This window comes from Polyergus mexicanus, unplaced genomic scaffold (genome assembly GCF_030449975.1).
Source record: "Polyergus mexicanus isolate NDT 795.1 unplaced genomic scaffold, iyPolMexi1.0 SCAF_3, whole genome shotgun sequence".
Taxonomy (NCBI): Eukaryota; Metazoa; Arthropoda; class Insecta; order Hymenoptera; family Formicidae; genus Polyergus; species Polyergus mexicanus.
This window is the reverse complement of record NW_027223323.1, coordinates 12,206,061-12,225,565: the sequence shown is the minus strand read 5'-3', so window position 1 is coordinate 12,225,565 and position 19,505 is coordinate 12,206,061. Positions and strand designations below refer to the sequence as shown.

Here is a 19,505-nt window from a genome sequence, read left to right as displayed (position 1 = left end):
TACCCCTCGTCTCGACCGACAGTCCTCACTGACAGCTCCCCTTCACCCTTTACCCCTCGGCGCATCGGTCTGTTGTCCAACCGTTCTTAAAACTACTCCCACCGTCGAGTCTGCAATCGTTGCCATGGTCGCCCCATCGAGCGCGTAAACTCGATTCTTCGTAAACCGTATTACAAACTTCTCTCTAACCGCACTATTCCCAATCAATTAGGTCAGGTCGGGTCGTGCGTTTCCACAATTTACGGTAGTTCTCTCGATCCTTTTTTTTTCTATTTTCTTTTTTTCGAACAGGTCTGGACAAATGCGGCGACTGGCGCCGCATTCAAGACTTTGAAAAGAGAAAGCCTTATCCGAATGCAGAATCTTTCCTCACTTTGCTTGTTTACGTGATTTAGAAAACCTTGCACGCTTTGTTTGTAAATTGGCGTGAAAATATGCTTGCCTTTTTTTTTTCTTTTTACGATGTCAATTGTTCCCTTCCATCTATATTTTGCTTCGAGTTTATCGCATTAAATGCGACACGTATATATCTCAGTTTTTCGCGAAACATTTAAATCTCGCGTAACAGTTTTATATGTTTAAAAAAGTTGACTACATACGAAACTGTATCATTTTTTTTTCTCTAAAATACGTCCGAGAAAAGTTTCATAAAAAAAAAAAAATCTCCACACCGATAATCGTCACGTGCGATTAATTAGATCTCTAAACCCCATTTTATTTATAAGACGGAAGCGTAAAAAGTTTTTTATAAGAAATGGCGATCCACTAACGCAACATTAATTATACTAAAGTGCAATAACATATACATGACGCTGCGCGGTTGAAATTTGTTCACGTACACGGGTACCTTTCAAGAGCAAGGTGAACCCTTGGCATTCACATGGTAAGGACAGGTGGTGCGGTAGGTGACACCAAGAGGAAACGGATGCCGAGTTTGTGGTAATGTAGGGAGAACTAGAGGGAGAGAGAGAGAGAGAGAGAGGCCGGATGTCCTTTCGTGGTCGACTTACTTCGTTGTCGACGAGGCCTCTCATTTCTTTGTGTCCGCGTCTCTTTGTTTCATTATTTTACCAACTTCCCGTGCCCAAAAACTCGTCCCCTCCCGCTATTTACATACGCGACTCTTCAAAATTGTAGGCTTTACGAGTAGGTAGGTGAATACAGATGAGTATCGCCTCCACTATGTATATCTCTCCTTCTCTCTAGGAAAAAAAAAGGAGAGAGAAGAAGAAGAAGAAGAAGAATCTGTGTGAAGATATGAACGCGACTCGAACAATATATTACGCCATATGTACGAACATAATGGCGAATGACGATGAAATCGAATTTGAGCCAATCGGATTAGAGAGAATTGTAGATTGGAATGGGATTAACGAGTGAATCAGATATTAAATTGCAACTCGCTTCGATCGATTTCGAATTATCCTCCGATAAACGTGTAATTATACCGATCACTTGAAAACGGTTGATGCGCCTGAAAGCCTAGTGATTACACGACACATTTTAATCTTTTATTAAGTAGAAGATCAGTTGAAATTCAAGAGAGGGAGAGAGAGAGAGAGAGAGGGGGAAGGGAGGGAAAAGCTGATAGTCGAAAATGGATGAGCACGCGTAGTAGATATCAATATCGGTTTTTCTTTTTTTCACATTGGAGTTTAGTTGGAAGATAACGAGTATTAACGAGAGTTGTAGCAGCTGCAGCCGATTTAAATCGCTATCAATGAAAACGACCATGTGTGTTCGATATAGCACCATTGGTAACGGCTTGTTACCAGCAAATCGAAGCGCGGAAAAAAATTCAAAAATTTGATTTAAATATTCAAGTAATACTCGACTATCACAACTACCACTATAGGAAAAAAAAAAAGTCGCGTAATAAAGTATTAAGAATTATATATAAAGAAAAAAAGAATGGAAAAAAATTTCTTTCCCGAAAAATTCCTCAAGTCCACTCGATCTTTCAGAGTTTCCAGAACGACATAATTTTGCTTGTAAATATGACACTTATCCATTCATTCCTGTTCTTCCTCTCAAATGTAGAATTATTGTTTTTTTTTTTTTTATTATTATTATTATTATTCATACGCCTCGCTACGTTTCCCTGTTAAAATTATTCCCAGCCGTAATTCATGAAGAGCACAGTAATGATGATCTCTTTTGTGAAAAAAAGGGACCCATGTACGAAATCTACGATCTTCACGGCCACTGCGCAGAGGGCACAGATCTGAAAATCTTCCCGTCCGTTCGGCCATAGTACGACACGGCTCCAAGCGGCAACTTCCGGCGCGCTTACCTGGCCGACCGGAAGCACTACGTCCCCCCTGCCTCGTTCTTCGGATAGTGCGTCACGTTTTACCGCGTTGCGCGAATCAGCGACGCGTTTCGAAGTTTTGGTTCCCATATAATTATTTACTATTTGGAAAAAAAAAAGTCTGATTTGATAATAATTGATAAACAATTATTACGAAATGACTGTAGATTATGTTTGTTATTAACTTTGTGTAAATTCGAGCGAAGTTTTCAAGAATATTTCGGATAAATGAGACAATATTATACCATAATAAAATCATAGTCATTATTAAAAGTGATGAATATTCATCTAATAATTACCGCAAAGTCATTAAAAAAAATAACATAAAAAAATATCTACGCAATTTTACAAAGTACCAAATGTGTATCTCTTTAAAGCATGTAACTCGCCCTCTCTTCTAAACTAAAAATTCAACAATAGATATAAATAATTATTTAATATAATCTTGTTATTTTTGATTAAATGCAAATATTAATTAAAATTTATGCGTGACAAAATAATGTTTATTTCAAATCTTGAAGATACTTGAACCCATTGTTTCGTGATTCTTCTGCCATCTAGCGGCGGCTCCATAAAAACATTTCTTTCTCTAATTAAAATTAATTAAAACTAACTAACATCAAAAAGGATTTGAGTTTGAGGAAATTTTTCAGTTCTACATCTATGTTTAAATATATCATTGATTGGAAAACAATTTGTTTAAAGTTTAAACTTACAACATAAAGATAGAGACTAAAATTTCTTCAAGTTAAACAATTTCAATAGTTCCTAATCATTTCTCTTACTTGATTAAATATGTAATTTATATTTCATTTCATATTAAAAAAATATATATATATATAACAGTATTAAATATCCTTTTAATCGTTGATAAGAAAGAAAACTAACCTCTTTTTTTATCTCAAGTCGATATAGCACCGTGTATGTATCGTCGACACGATAGGGATTTCTATCGTCTCGATTAAAACTTCCTGCATTATCGGCAGCAAAAATATGTCCGCCGATCAGGTAGATGTAAAGCAAACGCGGGAGAAGAACGAATTCGGTAAGTAAAAAAGAGCGAAGAGCTTCTCACGAGCTCGTGGGATAGCATGTGGCAAACAGATGATTACAGACGGCGTGTTGAAATCCGGATCGCGATTCGCCGACGAGAGAGAGAAGTAGAAACGCGTAATATTTCTCAAAAGCAGTTCCCATGTGCGCAACTTCCTGCGAACGTATCATTTTTTTTTTTTTTTTTACGTATTCGCAATTTTTCCCACGAGTATAAAAGTCGCTTAATTTCTGCCATTAAAAGAAAAGACCCAACTTAAGTCGACATTAAAACGGCGAACTGCAGCGTTTAATCATAATTGATTAAACAAAGAGTGATTGCTCTAAGTTCTTCGTTTTAGATTAAATTTAAAATTAATTATATTTTAAGAAAGCAAAATTTTATTCGCATTTTCAAGACTTCATTCGTCCAAATGTCAATTAAATTTTAGCCTTAAATAATTCTTCAACTGTTGACACTTTGCCGTTTTTATTAATTACATACAAGAAAGTCTCTCTATCTTCAATTATTCATATTCTAAAAATTCAACTTTCTGCCATCGATATTTTTTCTTTAATATTTATTGTTAAGAGAACATATATACAATTTTTCTGAATTGTTCTATATAATTAATTCTCTTTTTGCAGTATCATTCGATTTTATGTCAAGCGTTCAATCAATCATCGTAAAATCATCGAATGCATCTTTTTCCATCTCGATCTGGAGAATGTATTCTCCTCTGTCGAAACAATTTTTTTAACACGCGACTAGTAGTTTTCACCTTCTATCGAAACGAAAACGAATTTTCTCAGCCCGACAGGGAATCAAGCAGCGCGCGCATCGAGCGATTCGTCTCGAGTTTTTCGCCTGCATCCCGGCAACCGTGACGAATCTCGCGTTGTTCATTCATCTTCGGGGTTCCTTCTTCCCTCTCGCTCGCGTTGTCCATTCATTCATCTCCGGCTCGTTCGCGCGCGAATGAGCAGGCCGAACGAATGCACACGCACAGCGTGTCACGCGAGATTTACATAAGCGACTCGACAATAATTGCGCGCAAAAAAACGGACAATTAAGAGTCATTTGAATGGATGAGCTTGAAAAAAAAGTGCGAGTTATTTCTTTTAAAAAGTTGAAGAAATTAATCGTTCTTTTTAGTAAGCTGTTGCATCAAATATAAAAAAACATAGAAAAAATATTTGTTGGATTATTATTAAGATTTCTTTATATATATATATATAATTTTTTTTTTTTTCATTTTATAAGACTGCAAGAAAAATTGCAAAAAACGTTCTTCTAATTCCTGTAAAATTTCCATGAAGTAACACAAATTTACGTGATATTTTAATTTTTAATATTTCAGGTATATATATATATATATATATATATATATATATATGTATTTATAATGTTGGTCACGCGCGATGTTGAAATTTTGGGATTATTGTTGATCTCATATCGGGCGCATCAAAGTAATTATTTAGGATTAAATTGACCGTGAGGACGTGAGATGGAAGCAAAATGTCGTAAATTTAGATATAATTTAGCTTTTAGCTGCTCGTTTGATCATGGTTAAACGCGTGATATTTGAAAACGAGGGGCCAACAGTTTTGTTCTTTCGAGATATACGGGCACCGGTATCGCGTAAGTATTATTATATGCTATAAGTTGTTTTAAATTGAAAAATAACGATTATATCATAAACGTTTTTACTTTTATATTCACTTTTCAATACATAGTTATATTTATAATTAAAAAACGTAGTAAAAAAATCAGGCGCTTAATTGTTTTTGTAGAAATTTTTTTACCCCCTTTATAAGAAGAATTTTATTCCGAAAAGCTTCCTCTTATATATATATATTATAGATATACATTTTAATATAAATTTTAGTATCTAAATCTTATCACACATACCTGAGAAAAGTATGATGGTAGAACGCAGCGTTGATCGTCGAGACGTGAACTTTGTACTCGCTCAAGTAACTCGAACAGATCCTGCGTTGTGCTCTGTAACAGATTTTTCCGATTCCTTGAATCTCTTCTTTTTTTTTCCTTTCTCTTATGTCTCCCGTTTTTTTTCTCCCCCATAATCGCATTCACACATAATTAAATTATTTAATTATGCCACATTAATTAAACATAATTAAACAAACTAAGTATTGAGAAAGTTTCAATTAAAACAATGGGATTAACTCACTTTGACTTTCTCCGGATTGGAGCCTTGTCTGTCATCTTCCACGGTGGTGGTTCGCCGCGACTCGGGCTCGTACACAGATTGCTCCAACTGCTGCCTTCTGTAAAATAAACAAGTCAGATAAACGATTAGTTAGACGAAACATCTTCATAAACGAAACATCAAATCTCATATCTATGTAAAAACCCAAGCTGACATGACAGATACTGTGACATATCTTACAAGGGAACCTCATGAAGCCTGAAAATTCTGCTGAAACTTTATAGACATGTGGATGGGGTCAATAGATGAATTTAGAAATTTTCAGTCGCGACCAAAAAAACTGTTCTAAACGAGGTGACGAAAAAATCATTTTTTCTTTTTGAAAAAATTATTTTCCCAAATTTTTATTAATATGGTTAAATAGAGCTGTTTTTACCATAAAAACATTTTTATAAAACATTTTCGATCGATCGATCGATCGATCGATCTATCGGCGCGCGATCCCATAAGCCAAACTGCATCATTACCGGTTGTTGTGTATTAAGAAATAGGCGTATTAACATATTTCCGCGCGCGGAGGCACATAATAACTCGCTCCGTATGTAAGTTACAGCGATATTATTACGAGACATACTACTTTCTCTCTCTCTCTCTCTCTTTCTCTTTCTATCTCTTCTGTAAGCCGTAAATGATATTGCGGCGACGCGTGAGTAAATCTTAAGGTGAAACGTTTTGCGAGGCTCGACTCGGAGCAGCCATTTATGAGAGGAAAACCTGCGGTAGACACGACGCGCGATAAATAACGAAGATAAAAGGTAAAGTGAAATATATTGTGGCGCGCGTAAGACACATAATTCGTACACTGGGTATATGTATGTGTCGCTAATAATGACAAGGTATTATCAAAACGGATAAATTAATTTCCTTATATTGTTTCGACGAGAAAACGATATTTCATCTCGAGTCTTATATTAGATCCATCAGTAACATTATATAAAAATGATAATGACGCTATAAAAGTAATATACTACGAAAGAACTAAAGGTTAAATTAATCTCGAATGAGCTAATTATATGTTGATGAAACTGTATCATTTTATGAAAACTCATAAATTATCAAGAATTCTAGCTTTACTTTCGATAAGTTTTTCATCCCGGTACGGGCTTGATATTTCTTTCTTTTTGAAGATAAAACTTTCTCTAGAGCTGAAAAATATACAACCACATAAATTTCTTAACGTCCGACAAAAATTACACGAAAAGTCTCGCAAAGGACGAAGCGAGACACCTCAGGCAATTCGAGGTAATTTCTTTCTTTAATAGCCAGAACAATTTGTCTGAATTAACAAAGCTTTTCTTCTCTCTCTCTCTGTGTCTCTTCTAGGGTTAACACACTCTTAATAATTCACGAGTTTCCATAAAATAATATGTCAGCTTCATGTAAATGCACGTTAATTACACGTGTTAATACATTCGAAAGTTTGATGTTGGAGATTCAACGGTAAATAGTTGCCGACAAACCAACGAGCTTTCGACAATGAAAGAAAGAGAAGCGATCCCGGATTCATTAGGAAATACTCGACTGTAAGCGGCAACGTGCAATTTTCTGAAATACTCTGTCTATAAATTCTAATAAGGCACCAGGAGACCCTAGTCGAATTGAGCCCGAGTAACTACTCGGAATGCTCTTCTGCATAACGCAAACTCTCTGACTGCGAAACGAGTATTCACGTCAGAGGCGTAGGTTAGTCTTTTTTTTTTCATGAGAATAAAAAAACCCGGAACAGAAGCATAAAAGAAAATGTTAGCTGGATTCTCATTTAATATGGAAACGTCTTCTTTAGATTCGAAACTAGATTAGTAACCAGATTGATAAATAAATATTTATTTCGCATAAATATTTATTTTTAAAGCACGCTTCGTATTAAAATTTTCGTATTAAAATTTTTTATCTTATAATATTATATTAAAATGTTTGCTTTAAAATAAGGCTAACATTTTTAAAAAATCGATCATTCGACATCTCTTGAGTATCAATATACCGTTTTTCATATTTTCTACACCACAATTTTTATATTACAATGCGTTTGCAAAGATTTATAACGTGTAACAATGTCAATCTAAGGAGAACGATTTATAAAAATCTAAAAAAAGTTGATTCTTCCCCTTTATTGTGTTTATACCAGGTATAATGATAAATATGAAACCGAAATTTGCCCATAGATTGCCCTAACTGTCAATGTAGTTACCGTCAAACCGCGTCATTGGCGCCATTTTCTTGTTTTGACATCTGATAAAGATTTTCAACTCACAACAATACAAGTTTCATACAACAGCATAGTTTTTAATAGCGTTGAACATGTCGAATTTTGTGCCTGGAAACTACGATTTGCGGACAGCATTGATTTTCTGTTACCATTTGAAGAAAACTGCTGCAGAATCGCATCGAATGCTTGTCGAAGCTTACGGTGAACATGCTCTTGGTAAATCACAGTGCTTTGAGTGGTTTAAAAAATTCAAAAGTGGTGATTTTGACGTGAGAAACGAAGAACGTGGAAGACCACCGATAAAGTTTGAAGACAGCTAAAACCTGGCGAAACCATTAATACTGAACGCTACCGACAACAAATGATCGATTTGAATCAAGCTTTGCGTGAAAAACGACCAGAATATCAAAAAAGGCAACACAAAGTGATTTTGCTTCATGATAATGCACCATCACACACAGCAAAACCGGTCAAGGAAACGATTGAGGCGTTTAGTTGAGAAATACTTTCGCATGCGGCTTACTCACCAGACTTTACTCCATCCGATTACTATTTATTTGCATCGATGGGACACGCACTTGCTGAGCAGCGCTTCACTTCTTACGAAAATGTACGAAAATGGCTCGATGACTGGTTTGCCTCAAAGGAGCAACAGTTTTTTTGGCGTGGCATCCACAAATTGTCAGAGAGATGGGAAAAATGTATAGCTAGTAATGGGCAATACTTGGAATAAAATATTTTTTATCATTTTCATACAATAAACGTGTATTTTCTATACAAAAATTCCGGTTTCATATTTATATACCTGGTATAATCCAACAATTCAAGCTCGCGCCACTGCGTTCATTCCAAATACTCGCTGACCAAAACGCAACGAGCGAGATCGAGAGAGAGGTGCAATATAAGCAAGAGATAGCAATTATCCAAGCTCTGTGTGCCGCAAAGAAATAATCGCTTCGTACGATCGTATTTCTATCGCGGAGAGAACTCGGCCTCGCCAAAGGATCGAGCACGAGAAAATCACGCGTAAGACGTAAAAGTCGTAAACGGCCGCGCCGTCGATTCATTGGTCATTCTTCGAAATTCAAGGGCGCGAGCCGGCTCTATCCGAGCGTTAAATTGTTGAATAAATTGAGCGCATGCACGAAACGCGCGCACGATGTGTGCAATCCGATTCATCGTAATGCTATTATTAATTGCATAATTAATTCAAAATAAAAGAGAATTCGAAGAATAATTTTTCCAATGCCACACACACACACACACACACACACACACACACACACACACACACACACACACACACACACACACACACACAAATTAAAATTAAATGTTGGAATAAATATTATCCAAGTCACAGTTCGATGAGATCGCCTAATTCGGGACATCCCTACCAAGAATGAGCTGGACAGAAACAAGACGCATCTGGCGACAGCTGCGGACATTTTAGGATGGCAAAGATGAGACGACGTCATCTCTGTCGCCATGGCATCCTTTCGTTCATTGCATCGTCCACGTTCGAGGAAAAAGAGAGAAAAGGATTGTCCCACAATTGCGCGCAGTTCTTTCTAAATTCGCTAACGATTTCACGACAGATTTACAGCAATTACGCACGTGTGAGATAAGAAATATATCCAAATAATAATTTCAAATATTTTTTTTCAATACGTATATGTGAGTTATATGCGAGTATATTTTATTTTTTAATTCATTAATGTATGTTTATTTAACATTTTCTATTTATTTATTTTTTATTTTTTTTAAATGTTTGAGCGAGGATATTAAATCTTTATTATATTTATTTTAACGAGTCATCTGTGTGTATGTATCATTTCTAGTATTTTTTAAATATACATATATTATTCTATTTTCAATATATATATATATATATATGTATATATCGCATATATAAATATTTTATTCTGTTTAACAAATAAAACATATATTCGGCAAGAGTGCTCGCCGAATACATGTATCCCACTCGAACGCTAGTGTTCGTAAAATCGATGCAATTTATATCAGTTCGGTATCTCGCTCTAGCTCGGAAAAAAGAAGAGACGAGAGAAATAAGCAAAATTGGGCAAAAAAATGAATACCTCGGTCTGGCCCCCCCCCCCCCTCTCCCTCCCCCCCGCTCCTCCGCAAAGTGAGTTATTCGCGAGTTTTGATCCTTCGAGAACCCTTTTTTTTAGGAGGGGCGAAAAAGTGGGGGAATCAAATTTTTACAAAATTCATAAAAAGTATTTATTTAATAAAAACGTTGAAAAAATTTATACATATACAATATATAAGTTGATCGTCTTCGGAAATAAATTTCAAAGCATATATACGTCAGCTGTCTTCAAAGGGTTAAGAAGTCGTCGAACGACGATTGCGAAATGTCAAATGAATCTCGGCACAGACCGGCCGTGCTGAACGATCGCAAATGCGCAATCAATCCTCGATCCTTCTCCGTTACGAACGACGATATTCGTTAATTCTCGAGCGGACAATACAATCTCGTCGCAACTGACATTTATCGTTTGTATCTATCAGTTGTGTACAAGCCGCGCATTCCGTACGCGACCGCCATTGTCGTTTTCCATTTCCCAAGTCGATTATTACGCAAACGAGAACAACCCCCCCCCCCCTCCACCATTCCTCTCCCGACGTTAACCGGTCCCCTCAAATAATAACGCATAATTTCGCGCACGAGTATTTTTACCCTTCGTTTTTAAATCTCTATAAATCTAATATAATTATCTAAAATTAGGAAAAAAAGCAAACTCTCGCTATATATATATAAAATAATTAGAAATCTTTTGTAATGATATAAATAAAATAATAAATATAATTAAACTAACAACTTAGCGGAAAGTTTATAAACTAAAATTATGTACTTTATATTCTCTCCGAATAACTTCAAATTTTCGAAAATGTCTAATTTTATCAAATTAAACTTCATCCGACAAATCTGTGACTTCTATAATCTCCTCGCTGGTCGGTTGCCGGTTGAAAAAGAGTTGCGGGCTTACGTCATTCGTATTCAACATGGAATTGCGCGCACACGGTTCTCATTGGATCGTGTTTCTTCGAAATACTCCACGCGCATCCGGGATCCACGGAATAATGGACGCGACCAATTAGACGAGTTAATTTAATGAAACGCTCGAATGACGGTTCTCGGTCGAAAACCGTCGACGGCCGGACAAAGGAAAAATTAGCGCACGCCAGGATGAACATCCTAATAATTGCTGCTCGTAATCTATCGAGTACACTCACAGAGATTACGCTTCAAGAGTTTCGTTCGTCTCTATGTCTAATTTAGAGGCAATGTATTCTCTTTTAAGACTGCCACTTTTAATTTCAAACAAAGGATATCGCGTCCAATCTCGCGCCCAAATTAGCGAAATAATATCTCTTATATGATAATAAAATTGCGAATAATGTAATGCGCTTGTATCCATTGTATATCGTTCCACTATCATTATCATTTTTATAAATTTTTTTAAAATGTGAATCATGCCGATAAAAATAAGGCAAATAAATAACAAAAAGCGATTTAAAGGTTCGCGTTTCAACATCAGTATGTTAACACAGAACTGGCGCAATGTCGGCGAAAATCATCGAAAATCATTCACACGCATTTCAGTTCCGCACAAAATAAATTGGCGATAATTTTTAAAATGACACGCGCACGACATTCTTTTTATCTACCATTTCAAGTGTGCCCAGGCGCAAAAAAGGACGAAAGAGAACGATTAACATCTCGACCGTAGTCTTGCGCGTTTACGGAAAGCAAGATGAAGAAAAAAAAAAGAAAAAAAAATACGAGCAAAGTGTATACGAGAATGGAAAGTAACCGGACAAACGAGTTCTCCGCGGCAGACGCCGTGCCACTTGCGTATTGCAAAATCAATTTTGCAATGTGCGTGCAGGAGGATAACAACCAATCCAAAATCTCAAGCGAAGCTATTGAAACCATAATCAATTTTCACGCAACTAAATGCAAGTGTACTAGTATAGTAAAAAAAGAAGAAAAAGAAGAAGAAAAAGAAGAAGGAACAGGAGGCGTAAGAGAAGAAAAAGGAAGAAGAGAAGAAGAAGAAGAGAAGAAGAAGAAGAAGAAGAAGAAGAAGAAGAAGAAGAAGAAGAAGAAGAAGAAGAAGAAGAAGAAGAAGAAGAAGAAGAAGAAGAAGAAGAAGAAGAAGAAGAAGAAGAAAAGAAGGAGGAGGAGGAAAAGAAGAAGAAAAGAAGAAGGAGAGGGAGAGAGAGAGAAGAAGAAGCTTGTGATAAAAATAAATATTTTAATAAATCGAAATATTGCTATACAAAATATCACATTTACGTATGATACTTTATCATTTTTTTGGAGTAAATTTATCCACATGAAAACTGAAAAAATACACGCTATATTTTCGGTAGAAATTAGATTCGTACATTTGTTCAACCATTTCGCGGAATTAAATTTTAAAAACATGTATTTTTCTGCGAAATCGAGAATCACCTGCTTTTCATGTGTATGTATCTCGAAAAACTGTATTTATCGCACGGCATATTATACATATAAGGCAATCCGAGAACTCGCGGATAGAGTCGCCACCGCGGTCGTTGCGCCTCGATTACTGCTCGATAAATCGCGCCCGGTCCCGAACGAGAATTTTATCTCGTGAAAGTTATCGCGCAAGACTGTCTTTATTTAGTAGATACAACGGGTTTATCACTTATCGACAAAAATATTGTATACAGTCGACTAGAATGTTGGTAGGCATTCAGGAAACGTAACGCGTACACGATTTCATATCTCACGATCAGCATCAGGTCCCCTCCTCCCCCCACTCTATATACAATAAATTAACGATAAGACATTACAATGTGTCCTACTTCTTTTCAATTTATCGACGTGTAATTATACAGCTTAAGCAAGAGAGTGTTGTGTTTGCTACACCGCATTTTATCAAATTACAAAGTAATATCATTCATTTTCACGCGTATTATTTAATATCGTATTATTTAATTTTAGAACAATTTATATTAAATTAGAATCGCGTTAAAAAAATATTACAAAAGTATGTCAATCGTATCAGTGACTATATCAACGATATTGTGTATTGCGATAAATGCCGTGTGTAGAGAGGACTTCATCGGCTAATCGATGCGCATATATATGTCCTTCACGTATTTCCCATACATTTCCGATGCATATTCCGTTACGTAATACATCGCCTATTCTATGAGTCGGGTCTGACGTATCTCTGATGGATCGATACGTCGCTCCGATCGATCGAGACGCAGTAAATCTCATCGCGTGTGTATCGATACACTAATTGTAATTCTAATATACAGTATATATCTTGTTTGATGCATAAATGAATCAAATTAATGCTTATGATCTTTAATGCTTTTACGATGACTATTAAACACCAATTTAAATGTGTGTCAAATGTTTAAATACACGAACCGTGTTTAAAAATTTCAATCTTTTATCACATTCCCACCCTCTCCGCTATTCTATCCGAGCAACTGTCAAAAAAATGCAACGAAATAAATATCTTTTTTTTTTTTTCCCCCTCTCGAAGACGACGATCTCGCCTATATCTGGTATCACATATTTTATGACGCAGAAAGGGTCCCGAAGATTGACGGACAGATGTGTCCAGGAAGCAATTGTCGCGCGCGAATATCACGCATGAATATGTTAAAATATACGCGCACACATATGCATCATCACGTATGCAAACGCTTATGATTGATTACGCGATCGAAATTTTTCCTCTCTCTCTCTGTTTCATTTCATGCATGGCCATATGAGGGGATTCTTTTTATTTTTTATTCCTTAGAAAATATTTTTCTCGATTTTTTTCTCATCTCGATTTTTCGAAGGCTCTCCACAAATTGTACAATCGATTTTTTTTTTATTGAAATATATTTATATATTCATCTTGATTCGTCCTCTACTTATTCTTAGAAATTTTTTACAAATATATACTACCCGGAATCATTCGGTCGGATGTTGTATTATATATATAAACGCGTTAGATTAGATAACGCGAGGGACCCTTGGCATCGATAAGCAACCGGGCCTTAGAAATCCGACCCACCTGTACCTGTGTCTCGTGTAAACGGGGTGGATAATCCGTTTATCGTGCATGAGCTCGACAGCATTTTTAATATCGATTTTATTCAGTCGAGAAAAAAGTTCAAGTTTCAAGTTGCAGGTTCCAAGTTTATTTGGACTCGTATCGAAAGTACTAAGTATGTATTATATTTCGATTCGTTTAAGAAACACTGACACTATCGCGCGGAATAGAAATTACAAATCTATCATAAATTATAAACAAGAATAAAATAATGAAATTTAATTTAATTACAAAGAAATTTATAATTATAAATTTATAAGCGAATTTTTCTCTTACAAATGCTCGATTATACGGAAAATTCGTATACTTATGATTGTCTGCTATATTAAGATTTGACAGTCTTCATCTCATACATTTAATCGCCTATATAGACGTGTACACGTGGGCGCGTTTAGTTTACTTTGTCAAAAATTTCATCAGGGTTCTCTCCCCTACGTTTTTGTCGGCAACAGCTTCATCACGGCGGCATGGAAATTCGACGAATCAATAAATCGGCGGCGATGCGACGACGTCAGCCCATCGTGATTTATGACGTGGTTTATATTAGCAACACTGTTTTTTTTGTTTCCTCTTACCGTCGACCGTTTTTCGAATACGTCGGGATGATCGTTCATCAACCCTCGATGAACAAATCGAGCGACATATGCGCGGATGCACTATATCGAATATTCAATCATCCGACCATTATTACTTGTCAACCGAGGATTTTTTTTTCCAATATACATCTCCAATCAACCAATAGAATAATTCTGTTTCGAAAAATTTCGTAATGAAAATATGATATTTCATTCAACATTCAAGTACATATGTTGTTCGCTTTGATGTCGCAATTTACATAATGGAATAAAATGCGAAGAAATAAAATATGGATAAATAATTTTCTTCATCGAGACAACACATAGAAAAATATTATTGTTATGAAAAATTATTACTCAGTTTACTTTTCTTCTTTTAAGTAACAGTTATCTTTAACAAAGAATATTTTCTTAATAATAATCTTAAAATAGACTTGTCACAAATTTTAGAAAAACTCATTATCATGTACTCAAAAAAAGTAATTATTTTCTCTTCAGGAATATTATAAAATTTTATCGAAGAAAAGTGATCAATGATGTGGTTAATTTAATGTAAGAAAATTTATTAGATCAAAAAAATTTAGTGTATTTCTTTCAATTAAATAATTTAATATTCTCGATTGAAGTATTGAACTTACTAGGATTCAGAATACATTTTGAATAAAGTTGATGAACTTATGATAGATTTGCGGATATATGAATTTTTGATATACTTGAAACAAGTAATATTTATTTAAATATAGTAAGTATTTTTCTGTATGAACAGGATGTTTTCGCTCGAAAATTCTGATCATCATAAAGAAGAGAGAGAGAGAGAGAGAAAGAGGGAGAAGAAGAAGAAGAAAAAGAAAAGAAAAAGAAAAAAGAAAAGAAAAAAGAAATAAAAAAGACAATAGGTCATCATCGGACCTACGAATACTAAGACAGCGTCATGTTCGTTCGCGGAGTTTTCTGTCACACCCACGTGCTCGATTTCAAATGCAGTTTCGTGGTGCGAAATACGCTCGATCGTAATGCAGAGTCGCGCATTGTCCGATCATTTGCATTCAGTGGTATACGAGATGAGGATCGAATAAGAAGAGAGATATATTCCCCGGGCTCGACTATAAGCAAAATTCAAGATTCCTTTGCTTATTTAAGCACGGACTTTCCGCGAAAATACTATGAAATATATACAGGGTGTCCCATTTTAATCTCCTCAGGTAAATATCTCAAAAACCAAGCCCGAAAGAGAAAAATGTTTCAGACAAAAGTTGTTTGATTTCGAGGGGGCCATAAGATGGTACCATTGGTTTGACCTTGGAAAATCATTTGAAGGTCATGTGAAGGTCAACTTTAAAATCTTAAATGGAAACCCCCATTTTTTATTTAGTATTCTTGTAGCTGATATCGAGAGCTATCCAAAACACTATAATAAAGTATTTTTTCATTAAGTACTTTCTGAGTTATTTTATATTTTAATCTGACATATTTTGATATAAAAAATAAAATATTTCGTAAAATATTCAGTTTTCGATCATTTTACCATAATACTTCTATGTACAGAATAATAAGACAAATTAATTAGTGCCAAAAAAAAACAAATAATTGTTTAAAAAAATACATTGTAAATAATTTTCTTAAAAATAATTTTTTTTTTATACTAATTGATTTGCCTCATTATTCTGTACATAGAAGTATTTCGGTAAGATTATCAAAAACTAAATATTTTATGAGATATTTAATTTTGTATATGTCAGATTAATATAAAATAACTCAAAAAGTACTTAATAAAAAAATACTTTATTATAGTGTTTTGGAAAGCTCTCGATGTCAGCTACAAGAATACTAAATAAAAAATGGGAGTTTCCATTTAAGATTTTAAAGTTGACCTTCACATGACCTTCAAATGATTTTCCAAGGTCAAATCATTGTCACCATCTTATGGCCTCCTCGAAACCAAACAACTTTTGTCTGAAACATTTTTCTCTTCCGGGATTGGTTTTTGAGATATTTGCCTGAGGAGATTAAAATGGGACACACACACATATATATATATATATATATATATATATATATATATATATATATATATATATACATATGCTCTCCATTATTAAAATATCTAAATTTTGTTAAATTTGTTTAGAAAAACTATGTGCGTATTCTAAAATGAGAATCACATGAATCGAATATATCACAAACATATAAAATTTGAAATTAACGCAAGTATCACTACGTTTAATTATTATTACAGGATGTTTATTCAAATTATGTAAAAAAATTTTTTAATCACTAAAAATTACAATAAAGAATATGTACTGCACATTCAATATTTTATTAAGACATTATATAAAGAATATATAAATAAATACATATTTATAATATATTTTAAACACATAATTTATCTGGCTCGCCAACTATTTATAATATAAAACCAAAATTATCAAATAAAAGATTTCTAAGAAATTTCCTGAATCCCAAAAAATTTCCATAAAAATTCCAGGTTTCCCATGTGTTTCCAGATAGTATAGACACTCTGTATTATTAATAATATTATTTAAATGCCAAGTAATATATATATATATATAATAAACCATCTTGCATATTTTTTTTCGATGCCAATTAAGATTTCTTAAATCCCGCTTGAAAAACAAACATCCTTAACGACGTCTTTTCCAATCTAATATGCAATCTCGGAATGTCCGTCACTTTATTTATCTCTAGAAAACGCATCGCGTAGAGAAAACAATTAAACGAAAATTAATACTGTCGTTCGCGTGATGTCGCGTATGTTTGGACAGAGGCCAAAAAGACAGGAGAGAGGAAAAATAATAAATAGAGTCCCTCGTAATTTCGGGGATTCAGGGGTCCACGTGCTCGCTCGAGGGGTTGACAGCGACGTGATATATGCGTGGCAACATATGTCGCGGCCATATATATGTATGTATGTATGTATGTATGTATGTATGTATGTATGTATGTATGTGTGTGAGAGTATGTATGTGTGTGTGTGCGTGCGTGTGTATGTGTGTGTGTGTTTATACGTTATGCACCTCCGGCGTTTCTATACGCTAGGAAAATATGCGACACCCTGTGCATAAACGTGCGAGATAAATCTCTCAGGGACGCAATAGCAATAAGGCAGCAATAAAGCAGCGATAGGAGCAGTATTTCCAGTCACATCGAGCAAACACGTAGAGCGATGATATTTTAGAGTTTACACATTTCTTTTATTTGTTTACATAATTCCTAAAAATTATACGTATTTTTTAGAAATTATTCCTCGTAAATCAAATATTCCGTTTTTTAATATCGCGCGACGTTGTGCCTTGTGACAAAACATTTCTATATATTAAAAATATATGTATACTTTATATATATTATTCTTATACAAGGTGTCCCCAATTTAAATGGCAAAACTTCAAGAGCGTGTATGGGACCGAAAAACTAAGACAAGAAGTCCTTTAGAAATTTGCTCATTTTTGCTCCATTTTAGAGAAAATCGCAAAAATTCAATCTCTCATTGTCAGTTGCTCTCTTGAGTTGATTGGCACCGAATACATTTTTTGCTTCAAGGTTCCTTACATACGTATTAAACACTTGATATTATCCTTTACGGTGCCAATCAATTCAAGAGAGCAATTAAGAGACCGAATCATAGATGCAGGGCACCAAATATCACTAGAACAATGTCTAGCTGCAATTAATGAGATCAGTGCTAGATGTAATGCTTGCATTGCTGCCAGAGGGCAACATTTTGAACAATATCTGCATTAAATAGATGATAACATAAATAAAATGTAAATAAATAAGTAAAAAAACGAAAACTTGTTTTGTTTCTTCTTTTGTAATTTTCTCCAAAATGGAGCAAAAACGAGCAAACCTCTAAAGGACTTTCTGTCTTAGCTTTTCGGTCCCCTACACGCTCCTAAAGTTTTGCCATTTGGATTGGGGACAGCCTGTATAAAACTGCAATAATAAAATATAATACCACAGAGTAATAACAATATAATGGAAAGATAATTTGATTTTACAACGCAAGAATTCCGTTAAACGAATTTTGCTTGCGAGTTGAGATCCTGTTTGCACGCCTGCCGAAATACACGGACACTCATCCTTGCATTTGCATAGGCCGTATTTCTCCTCTCATTATCATTATTATAACCATACTTCGGCATTGTGCATCGAGCATAATGCCGTTGCACCCCGGCGCGGTGTCACGTTGACATTTGCATCCCGACAAAGAGAGCATTCACGCCTTCTTTTTCTCCCTCTCTATCCCTCTCATTCTTTTTCTCGTTTTTCTCTATCTCTCCTCCGATGGTACCCTCGAAATTCTACACTCGAGAGAGCACTCTCGTTGCCGATTCACCGTGCAAAAGCGCCGTGGTATAACGCATTATCATCGCCATATACTTTAAAGAGACGCACTTAATACGCACGTGCTTCCTCCTACCGTGTCGGATAATTGACGCGGTGGCTAAAAAAAAAAAAAAAAAAAAGGAACATTTCTCTTAACACGCTCCAAGCATTTATTGTATCTCTCGTGGAATTTTATCTCGAAGCCGATTAGCTAGCCATTAACTCCACTTTAGACAATCCGTGACAAAATTCGGGACTGGAATTCCCTTTAGAATTTTATATATATTCGCGGCGGTTCGCGCAAAGATCAGAATTCTATTTATAACTTTACGCGCCGTATATTCTGATATACGATGTGTGATTCCGATTCTTTGAATGGTTCCCGTATTTTACGCCACGTACATAAAAAATTATAAATAGAATCTCCGTCGCGAATGAAAGCAGCAACAGCTTTTTTAATCGCATATCTCTCCTTTGGAAAATCCAACCGTACGCGTATATATAAGGTTGTACGTCCGCGTTTTTTTTTTCTACAATATATTCAACAGAATGAGTGACATTCGTCGAGACGAGATTGTTTTTACAAAACAATGTTTCGGCTCACCGACGAGAATACGTATGAATGCAAATCGGAGACGAGAGTCGAATACAAATACTCGCTTGGCGGTCGGCGTCATAAAC

The 19,505-nt window shown here is 35.1% G+C and overlaps 1 protein-coding gene across 6 annotated transcripts in view; it reads right to left on the bottom strand.

Annotated features, from left to right (window-relative positions):
• LOC138931953 (rap1 GTPase-activating protein 1) overlaps positions 1-19,505 on the bottom strand; it is a 123,082-nt gene that overhangs the window by 37,415 nt on the left and 66,162 nt on the right. For all 6 annotated transcript variants that reach the window (XM_070293286.1, XM_070293287.1, XM_070293289.1 and 3 more), the window contains 2 exons: positions 5,539-5,635; positions 5,256-5,348 (listed from right to left, as the gene is read on the bottom strand). In XM_070293286.1, the coding sequence (XP_070149387.1) occupies positions 5,256-5,348; positions 5,539-5,635 (190 nt within the window). The remainder of the gene's footprint in view (positions 1-5,255; positions 5,349-5,538; positions 5,636-19,505) is intronic.